The 11,167-nt window shown below is 37.0% G+C and overlaps 1 protein-coding gene across 1 annotated transcript; it reads left to right on the top strand.

Annotated features, from left to right (window-relative positions):
- Window positions 1–2,754: 2,754 nt before the first annotated feature.
- CLEC4D (C-type lectin domain family 4 member D) lies at window positions 2,755–10,609 on the top strand. Its single transcript, XM_001134875.6, has 6 exons — window positions 2,755–3,012; window positions 4,488–4,580; window positions 7,412–7,522; window positions 8,239–8,390; window positions 9,458–9,573; window positions 10,354–10,609. The coding sequence occupies exons 1-6, from the start codon at window positions 2,985–2,987 to the stop codon at window positions 10,499–10,501; spliced, it is 648 nt and encodes a 215-aa protein (XP_001134875.4). The 5' UTR covers window positions 2,755–2,984; the 3' UTR covers window positions 10,502–10,609.
- Window positions 10,610–11,167: the final 558 nt, after the last annotated feature.

Below are 11,167 nucleotides of genomic sequence, written 5' to 3' on the forward strand. Positions count from 1 at the left end.
TGCTCTCTGTGGGTTATGTGGCTTCTGTGATGAATCCCAAAGTGTCCTCCTTCAGGTCATGTAAATTCATTCTTGGAGTCCTGTCAAATTAACCACTTTACCAGTGAGGGCTTTCTACTAGCCTTGCAGATGACTGCCTTCTGGAGAACTCTTTCATCTCTCTTTTTTTTTCCTCTCTCTCTCTTTTTTTAAATTTTTTTAAAAATTTTTTTATTATACTTTAAGTTCTAGGGTACATGTGCACAACGTGCAGGTTTGTTACATATGTATACATGTGCCATGTTGGTGTGCTGCACCCATTAACTCCTCATTCTCCCAGTGCTATCTCTCCTCCCTCCCCCCACCCCACAACAGGCCCCGGTGTGTGATGTTCCCCTTCCTGTGTCCAAGTGTTCTCACTGTTCAATTCCCACCTATGAGTGAGAACATGTGGTGTTTGGTTTTCTGTCCTTGTGATAGTTTGCTGAGAATGATGGTTTCCAGCTTCATCCATGTCCCTACAAAGGACATGAACTCATCATTTTTTATGGCTGCATAATTTTCACATAGCTTCGTTTCTATAATCACAACATTCCTGAGGTAAACAGGCAAGGTGTAATCATTCTCTTTTTACAGAGGGAGAACAAGGAACTTAGGGAAATCAAAATGGGGACACTAACAGGATTTCTGTGGAAATTTAAGTAAATGAGAATTTGTAGTAAATTTTTTATCCTAAAACAAATAACTCACTTTGGCCAAAAAATGGGATGTTACCCAAGGTCCCCTACTGGGCCAGCGGAGAAAAGGACCTGCCTCCTACAGGGGCACAAACAAGGCAGACTAGGACCCAGCAGTCGGCCAAGGCCCAAGGGTCTCCAGTAAGGAAAATGTAAAATGTGAGTGTGTGAGACTGGCCTAAGATATAGGAAGAGCAGTAAAGAGAAGAAAACTGACGAGCAGAGGGGGAAAAGAATTATTAAACATGGTCAAGGAGCAAGGAGCACTACAAAGCCTCAGGATTTCTTCAAGGGATACTGCTGTGCCAGGTCTCAAGGGCAGAAGGATACAAGCGCAAGACACCAGGGCCACCAAGCTGATGGGGTTACTGAGCCTCTGGACAGCACCTTCTGATAGGAAGCAAGGAAGCACACTACAAAGGCTGCAATCCTGGAGGCTGAGACAGTCAAGAGGGAGTGGAAGGGCCTCTGCTGCTCTGGGAAGGTATCTTATAGGGCAAATAAGCTCTTACTGTGTGCCTAAGAGAAACGAAGAGGGAGGCGAGGCAGGTGTCATGGCCTTAAGAACTTTCTAGAGGTTTCTATTTATTGACATTTGACCTAGACCTCTTCATGAGCAAGGCGCAGCCTTGGGCCACAGGTAGGAAAGTCAGCATCCTACTCTCTCCTCAATTCCATCTGTTAATCCACCAACCCAAATCCCTCCCACCCCCACCTGAAGTCCAAATAAGGTAAAATGATAAAATGATGTGCTGTTCTCTCAACAGTTGGCTGAGTCTGAATTGGAGGGTAGGAAGCATTTGAAGCTCTGCCCATTTAGTTCCAGAACAAACAATAAGCAGAGGCAGGAGGTGGAGAGCAAAGATGCTAGCAGCCCTGCATCTGGTCTTTATAGCTGTGTCTTTGGATTTGTAGGCCACTCCTCAACTTTTCAGCTCCCGCACGGTTCCTTAGGGCAAGCGACCAGTGGTTGACACCGCATATACACCTGGCTTAAAGTTATTGACTCGCTGCCAGTTGGAGACCCAGCTGTCCTCTGGACTCATCATCGCAATGATTCCATCAAAGGAGGAGCTGGTGCAGCCATAGAGCATCTCTCAGTTACCCTTCATCTGTAGATATGCATCTCAATAGTCACAACCATCATATTCAAACTGGTCTATAGTACCTTGACCAGTGAACACAGCAAACAGGCCCACAGAAACACAGCAAACAGGCCCACAGATGCCACAGGTCCTTCAGCACCGTCTCCAGGGCCATCTTCTCCAATGAGAAGAGCAACAGCAAGGAAGACGGCCACAGCCTGAGCACCCGCAGGAAGTAAACAGCTCGTTAGCCGGGTCTCTTCTTATAATTCCATCATGAGGACCCCATTCTCATGACCTCATATTAAACCTAATTACCTCCCAAACTTTTGACCTCCAAATGCCATTACATGGGAGGGTAGTGCTTCCACCAGTGAATTTTGAGGAGATACAGACATTCACTCCCTAACAGTGCTATAAATGAAGTCAGGGACCCTGATGGTGTCTTTATCACAGAATCTTACATTTTCTTTGTCTTTGCCTTAACACAACTCTTTTTGCTCACCTAGAAAGTTCTTGGGATTTAATTAACTGCTCTATCATCTCTTCCTCAACTCGAAAACAAAGGTTGCTGTGTCTTCACATGCCATGTACACACAATGTGTACTTTAAAAGTTTTTGTTCATTGTTCACATTGTCTTTTGCTCTCTTAGACTCAACTTTTTATTCAGTCCAGAGAACTTTTTAGTATAGAACTCACCCCAAGAATATAACTGCCTTTGAAAATATAATATTCACAAAAAGAATTTAAAAAGAGGGGACATTTACTAAATTTTTATTGGGCATAACAATTATTTCTTTTAGGGCGTTGCTAAATTTTTTGTCTAAATGAAAAAAAAAAACAAATTGAGAAATTCCACATTTCACACTGATCTAGTGATTTCAACATACTTGTGGGTTTCTACTAACTGTTGTTTGGTATTGCTTTCTCAATTTCCTTTTTTTTTTTTTTCACCTCATCTCCCGGAATGTATCAAAGGAAACCCCCGTCTTTGAAAAAGACTTCTTTTGAGCTAACTTTCTTATACTGGTACCTTTCTAATCTCACTACAATATGTAACATTGGTGTTCGATCTCAAGTATTTCTGAATATATTCCCCTATCCACAGAAATATACTCTGGGGGAAAAAAAATAGAACAAATTCTTGCCCTCCTGACCATTGAACAAGAGACTAATTAGACAATGGGGCTAGAAAAACCTCAAAGTAAACGTGAGTACTTTCTCTCCTTTCAATTTCAAAGAAGCAGATGGAATTATACTAATTTAAAACATATGAATTGATGGTAGTTTTAAAGATTGTTGATGATGACGGGGAGAAGGAGGTGGAAGGAAATAAAAATGACGTTGGTGAGGAGGAAGGACATAGAGTCAAATAAGTTGGATAACAGAAACTTCTTTATAAAATGTATATTGGACCAAGAGGGGAGATAAAATATATAAAAGAGAAATAAGATGAAAAGAAAGAGAGTAATATGAGAAGATTCTTTTAAAGAAAAAAGAGAAAAGGAAGATGTAGAAAAAGCATTTAGGCTTATGCTGTATCAGAGGCTCTAACTGTCCCATTTTATGTTTGACTTAAGTGACACCAGTGGATTTGTATTGTGATAATATTAAATAATATTTTTGATAGATATATAGAACAAATGTGGAAATGTTTAAATTAAAATTAAAGTTTTACTTTATCTCATCACCCTACCATGGCAAACTGTAATCACAGTGTGATCCTATTGAATTACCTTTTTAGGTAACAATATTTCTTAGAGATTTTTTGCATCAATATATACTGATTACATGCTTATTTAATTACTATATAGAATATCATTGTGTGAAGGGACCATAATTTAGAATTTCCACTATTGATAATATACATGTAAATATTAGATTACAGTATGTGTTTTCTATTTTGAGAAGTACTGCAATGAATATCTTTTAACATAAACAAGCTCAATTATTTCTATAGAATAGACACCTGTAATTGAAATTATTGTAGCAAATGAAATGCATTTAAAAATGGATAAATGCCACTAAATTGATCCTTCTAAAAGGCATTCCTAATTTTCCAGTCCAGGCAGCAGCATTTATTTTCTCACTAAGAGTGCTTATTTCCCCTCAGCCTTGCCAACACTGCATGCACTTAATTTACTTAAAAAGTCTGATGTGTGAAAAGTTATACCACAATCTTTTCGTTTACAGTTCCCTGATTGGGCATATTTTTGTTTGATTAGTGGCTATTTATAACTTCAGCAAATTAAAATTTCAGCAAATTTCCTGCTCAGAGTTTTGCTCAGTTTTCTAGTTGATTTTGAAATACTTTATCCAGTGTGGATATTAATATTATGACAAGACTTTCCTTTCATACGTTCCTTGACTCTAACATTGCTTGTGTTATATAGAAGTTTTAATTTTTATGTACTCAAATTATCTATTCTAATGGCTCTTGGGTTTTGTATCTTACTTATAAAATTCTTTTCATTTCAAAATTACCAAGAAATTTTACATTTTTCTTTCTTATTTATTTATTCATCAATAAGCTCTAAAATTGATTTATTTGGAGAAAATATTTATGCTCTTCTCTAGATCTGAAATATTTGGTTTGCTGTCACTTTTAGATTGCTCCTTGGTAGAATTAGCTTTCCTAGCTTGTAGCTGAAAGGAGGTTAATCTCTATTTTTCTTTTGGTCCTAGTGGAAGGAGGCATGCATTCCCAGCTGATACCTTCGGTTATTGCTGTAGTTTTCATCTTACTTCTCAGTGTCTGTTTTATTGCAAGTTGTTTGGGTAAGTTATTAGCCAAAGTAGAACTCTTCTTGAATTATTATTTCCAAACAACTTTTCTGAAGTTGCTCTAAGCCTTTTGGTATCTTGATTTTTCCTAGCATAACCTATCTATAATATCTTCAGGGTCTTGCGCTGAATATTCAGAGCTACATTCTTGACCTTCTGTCTTTCAATGGTGGTACCTTGTGATAGAGATTGAATGATGGAATTTAGACCATTTTCTGTACATGTAAAAGTTGGTTACTATAGCAAATTTCCCCCCATTTTGGACTGGGATTACAAAGGGATACATCTTATGAGAAAAGAGTAAGCAGAAGAAAAATAACTTTCAGATAGACTGGCTTTGAAAAGAACAAGGTTGGAAGAATTGTTCTCTCTCTCTCTTTCCCTCTCTTTCTTTCTTTTTTCCTTTCTTTCAACCTCTTTATTGATGTATGATTGACATATGAAAACCTGTACATATTTAATGTATACATCTCAATTTGGGGGATTAGTATACACCCTTGAAACCATCACCACCATTAAAAAAATTCTTTCTGATATCAAACATAAAATAATTATAATTAAAGTAATATGATATAGGTGCAAGACAAATAGACTAGAGGAAAATAAAGGAGAGCTTGGTTATAGATCCTGCATGTATATAAGACTCTTTATATAAAACAAAAGAAGATATCTCAGATATACGGGAAAAGGACAATTTTGTTCAATTAATGTTGCAGAGCCCATTGATTATTTATATTTAAAAGATGAAATTGGTCTCCTGCATCACACTGTATACAAAAACAAATCTAGAGCGGATTATTGTCCAAAATGTGAAAAGTAAATCAATAAAGTTTTAAGAAGATAAATGGAGAATATCCTCATGACCTGGAGGTAGAGAATGATTTCTTAAACAAGCCACAAAATGCACTAGAAAATAAACATTGACAAATTATACTACATTAAAATGAGTTACTGTACAACAAAACATACCAGTAACAGTGAAAATAAAAAGCCATAGGAGAAGATACTTGTAATGCATATAATTAATAAATAATTCACATGTAGATTATATACAAATTTTTTCAAACCAGTAGGAAAAATACTTACAATAAAAAAAGTGGGCAAAGTCTTAAATAGGTACTAAAACAAAGAGAAAAATGAAATGTCTAATAAACACACAAAAGTGCCAGCCTCATTAATTAATTATCAGGGAAATGCAAATGCAACTCACAGTGAGACACCTTTGCGAACATAACAGGATGGCAACAATAAAAAGTCTGGCACTACTAAATATTGATGATGCCATGGAGCAAATGGACCTCTAGTGAATTGCTTCTGGTGGAGTTTAAGCATTACAATCACTCTGGAAAAGTTTACCGCTATCATAGTTTACAATATTCGTACCCTATTGCCTGCAGTTCCACTCCTACGTATGTGCCCTACAGAAACGCATGCTTATGTGCTCCAAATGCATGGTTGAAAATGCTCAGAAGAGCATAGTTCACAGTAGCCAAACACTGGAAACAATGCACACATCTAATAGGAGTAGAATAGATAAATATATTTTATTTCAGGAAGACAATAGTTCACTTTACAGCAATGACAATGGATGAATTATAGCGGGCACGTAACAAAATAGATAAATTTCAGAAACAATTCTCAACAAAAGAATCAGAATACATACTGTGTGATTGCCGTTCAAAAACAGGCAAATCTGATCTATAGGGACATGTTAGTAAGTGACAAAATTGTGAAGCAAAGCACAGCAGTTACTTTAAAAGCCAGGAATGGTTACCTGTAAAGGAGAGTGGTTACCTTTAAAGGCGAGGGAGTGAGCTGCCCTTGAGATGTGAAGGCTATCTGGGGTTTTGGCAATATTCTGTTTCTTGAGCTGAGTAGTTGTTACCTGGAGTGTTCACCTCACAATAATTTGCTAAACTGTTTTCCACTTTTTTACATTTGTTTATTTTTCATTATTTATTTATTTATTTTATTATACTTTAAGTTCTAGGGTACATGTGCACAACGTGCAGGTTAGTTACATATGCATACATGTGCCATGTTGGTGTGCTGCACCCAGTAACTCATCAGTTAACATTAGGCATATCTCCAAATGCTATCCCTCCCCCCTCCCCCCACCCCACAACAGGCCCCGGTGTGTGCTGTCCAGGAAGGGTACATTTGTTTATATATTTCAAGGTGAAAGTATTTTAGAAATGCGTAAGGTTCATACAACCCAGCGCGCACCAAAAACCCCTATTCTAACACAAATTTTGATAGAAAAACATGCTTGCAAGCATGTGCACATAAAAGTTTGCAAAACTTCTCCCGTAAAGAACAAAACGGGCCGGACGCGGTGGCTCACGCCTGTAATCCCAGCACTTTGGGAGGCCGAGGCAGGCGGATCTCGAGGTCAGGAGATCGAGACCATCCTGGCTAACACAGTGAAACCCCGTCTCTACTAAAAACAGAAAAAATTAGCCGGACGTGGTGGCGGGTGCCTGTAGTCCCAGCTACTCGGGAGGCTGAGGCAGGAGAATGGCGTGAACCCGGGAGGCGGAGCTTGCAGTGAGCCGAAATCGCGCTACTGCACTCCAGCCTGGGCGACAGAGCGAGACTCCGTCTCAAAAAAAAAAAAAGGACAATATGATAATAAAAATATTAATTTTCAACAATTGCTTTCAACCAATTCACCTGGAGCTGAAACAAACAAGCTGCATAGAAAGAAAAGAGAATATGAGGGCCTTAATTATTAGGATAAGAGAAAGTTTAGGAAGGTCAGCCCCTATTTCCCTAATTAGTGGTTATATAGAAAAAGAAACCTAACTTGCTTTTATCCTTGACAGTGACTCATCACAACTTTTCACGCTGTAAGAGAGGCACAGGAGTGCACAAGTTAGAGCACCATGCAAAGCTCAAATGCATCAAAGAGAAATCAGAACTGAAAAGTGCTGAAGGTACAGAGTGTAAGATAATTTCTTTTTTAATTTCCATTTTCGTTCAAATTCATAGTCTGACTGAAGGAATGTCAGTAGTGAACCAAGAAAGATTAAAATAGCATAAGATGAGAATCTGGCATCGGAGTAAATGACAATACCTTAAGATAGAATTATTTCTCATTACTGTAATCCAGTTAATAACCGGAGAATATAGCTTTACAGATGGATGGGTTATTTTTGACATCCAAAACATAACATTAATCAAATTCAATTTTCCCTTGATTCAGACATATGATAAAGACATTTTCCTCCTAGAATATACAGCTTTGCTGACATGTCTTTATTTCTTTTATTATTGTGGAATTTGTCATCTCATTTGGGAGAATGGGGCAGTGCTTAAGTTTTAGTAGGTTCTTTACCCCCTTTGGGTAAAATATCCTGCAAAAGCTTCGTAATGGAAACACTTTAAATGTGCAAGTCAACAGATGTAGGAACATTGAATAACAGTCATGCCTTCTAAGATAATATTTTGTAATTTTCTCATAGTCATTATGTTTAGAAGATATTTAGGAATGTAATTTTCAGGATCTTTTGGTAGGAGAACAGAATAATTTTGGTGATCTTGATATTATTCTCACAAATATTAATTGGATATAGGTAGTAGAATAGTTATGCAATCTGTTACAGATGAAATGCTCTTTTGTTACCAATTTCCGTTTTAATTTTCACTTGAGGGAGCACCTGGAACTGTTGTCCTATTGACTGGAGAGCCTTCCAGTCCAACTGCTATTTTCCTCTTACTGACAACAAGACGTGGGCTGAGAGTGAAAGGAACTGTTCAGGGATGGAGGCCCATCTGATGACCATCAGCACGGAAGCTGAGCAGGTGTGTTGGGAGGATCGCATCAGTTTCTCTGCTGCTTTGAATCTCTTTCCAGAAAAAAGGAATTTCTCTGTCCTGTTATGCCTCTGTCTGTTTTCATCTGCTCCATCGGCCTGGAAAGCCCTTTCTTCCTCTTCAACTTTTTGTCATATGGCCAACTTCTTTTGGTCTTTCTATATTTGATTCATATGTTATTTCCTCCAGAAAGCTACCCTAACTACCTTCCTCGTTCTACCCCTCCCTGTTCTAAGTGGGAAGCACTTCTGTGGGACTTTGTGCACAATGAGATCATGGCATTTACTTCACTCCACTATAATTGTCTGTTCACTGCTCCATCTCTTCCAGTGACTTTTACTATGTGGAGGGCTGGATCCATGCTCTACTCACCTTTGCGCTTCCAATGTCCCGTGCAGTGTGAGGCACACTGGATAGGTCTTGATAAATGTTTGGTTAGTAGGTGAATAAATGAATGGTTAATCAGGACTGAACTAGCTTCTCAGGATAAAGTATAGGAAAACTAATTCAGATGTATGGATCTAATGATAAGTAAAGAAATCTTAGGGTAAATTCTTTAAAGGCTAAAATTTATTTCCTCATGTAATATGTTTCCATTTATGTACCATGACTCAGATTCTAACTTTTTCTTGGTTAATAGTTTCCTCAAGGATTTTGTCTCCATAGGTTTACAATGTATAGGTTCGGTAATTCTGAATAAAATGGAATTTAATGAAATATGCACGCAATTAAAGAAGATGATATTAAAAACAAAACCTCCTAAAAAATCTAATCTTATTAAGCATTGTGCTAAAAGGGTTGCAAGTCTGACCTCACTTAATCTTCCTAGTAACTCTATAAAGTAGTGGAGTTGTCCCTTTTGAAGACAAGAGCACTGGGGGTTTGGTAAGATTGAAGCACTTACTAACATTACAGGCAGGATTTGAAAACAGATCTATCGGATGCCAGAGCTTTTGTGCTTAACCAGTAATCTAGTTGACATATTTCCTCTTTTTCCAACATCATAGCCATCACCTGATTCATGCAACTATATTAAAATTTATATTTTTATGCAGAACTTTATTATTCAGTTTCTGGATAGACGGCTTTCCTATTTCCTTGGACTTAGAGATGAGAATGCCAAAGGTCAGTGGCGTTGGGTGGACCAGATGCCATTTAACCCACGCAGAGTGTGAGTATATTGAGTGGGCTAAGGGGATTTATAAGCAAAGGTTAGAAGATGGTAGCAAGAAACATTCATTTTGAAGTGGAGTACATTGATATAAAAATGTTAGGAGAGACCACTGTAGGTTGAGTAATCTCCATATGCTATGTCCCAGTTCCAGAATGGTCCTATAATTTGCATGCAATTTTCAGTATTCTTATTTGCACAATGTCAATAATGAAAGAATGAATAGCATAGAAGTGATATAAAATTTGTTTTAGGCTTGACATTTAAATAAACAATATAAGCGATAAAAATTTTCTTTGAAAGAGAATCAAAATCTTGTCATTTTCTTTCTTGAAGCCAATATCGTTTAGTAAGAATATAATGCAAAGCCACATGTGCAATTTAAAATTTTTTGTTAGTTATATTAAGAAAGTAAAAAGAAGCAAGTGAAATGTATTTTAATAATGTATTAATAATGTATTTAACCCAATATATCCAAATCTTATCATTTCAACATGTGATCATTACAAAATTATTACTGAGGTCTTTGACATTCTTCATTGGCACTAAGTCTTCAAAATACAGCACTTAAGACTTAAAGCACATTTCAATTCAGAGAAGCCACATTTCAAGTGCTCAGTAGCTACATGTGTCTAGTGAGTATAGTATTAGTGCAGTTCTAAACTGTTCACTAGGGACATTTCTCTGAATTGTCTCCTAATATATATATCTAATCTACACCTATAATCTACATTGTCTATATATACCTATAAATCTCTATCTATGTTGTTTTTCTTTCAGATTCTGGCATAAGAATGAACCCGACAACTCTCAGGGAGAAAACTGTGTTGTTCTTGTTTATAACCAAGATAAATGGGCCTGGAATGATGTTCCTTGTAACTTTGAAGCAAGTAGGATTTGTAAACTACCTGGAACAACATTGAACTAGAAACCCACAAAGTGGTCCTTGCGATGGAAAGAGAAAAGAAGAACCAATTAGAATAGGGCAGAATGTACATGCGTCATTGGAACACAGAAAACATGCTGGTTCATACAGCGTTTTTAGTCATGATGGTCTTTTTTTATTTTGTTTGATTCATTCGAGACAACATGTGTGTATGTGTGTGTGTGTGTGTAGATAATGTGGTTTTTGTATGGTGTTTGATGGAAGGAATAATCTTTCTTTGCTTTCTTAGTATTTCAAGGTGTTTACTTTTCAATTGATGTGCACTGAATGCATGTATGGAAGAATAGCGTGAATAATGCAATCTCTTTGTCAATTTTCCCCTTCTCAGACTCTTAGCTCTTAAAATTCAAAGATGGGATATTCTAACTGGTAGTGGTGCATCATTTTTAACCCAAATATTGCAAGCACTTTAAAGATTTTAAACCACATTTTTATTGTTTGATGTTTCATTTTCAGACTTTTTAATGTCAGTCATTACATTTACATTGCATGAGGAAAATTTTTCCAGAACAACAGTGTGGAATAGTTCTGAATTATGCTGTTCTACAGATAGAAAAAAAGTCCAAATGCCTTTAAAAATTTACTTCTTACTCCACCCAACATGTTTTTGCAAAGCAAGAAGTCTTTGTAAGACACCTTAAACAAAGT

The sequence above is a fragment of the Pan troglodytes genome, chromosome 10 (assembly GCF_028858775.2).
Source record: "Pan troglodytes isolate AG18354 chromosome 10, NHGRI_mPanTro3-v2.0_pri, whole genome shotgun sequence".
Taxonomy (NCBI): Eukaryota; Metazoa; Chordata; class Mammalia; order Primates; family Hominidae; genus Pan; species Pan troglodytes.

Bases quoted from the DNA above. Each gene is read 5' to 3' on its own strand.
- CLEC4D (XM_001134875.6), top strand. From the start codon at position 2,985: ATGGGGCTAGAAAAACCTCAAAGTAAAC. The intron at 3,013-4,487 runs GTGAGTACTTTC...TTTTGGTCCTAG, and splicing joins AGAAAAACCTCAAAGTAAAC to TGGAAGGAGGCATGCATTCC. The intron at 8,391-9,457 runs GTGTGTTGGGAG...ATTTTTATGCAG, and splicing joins TCAGCACGGAAGCTGAGCAG to AACTTTATTATTCAGTTTCT.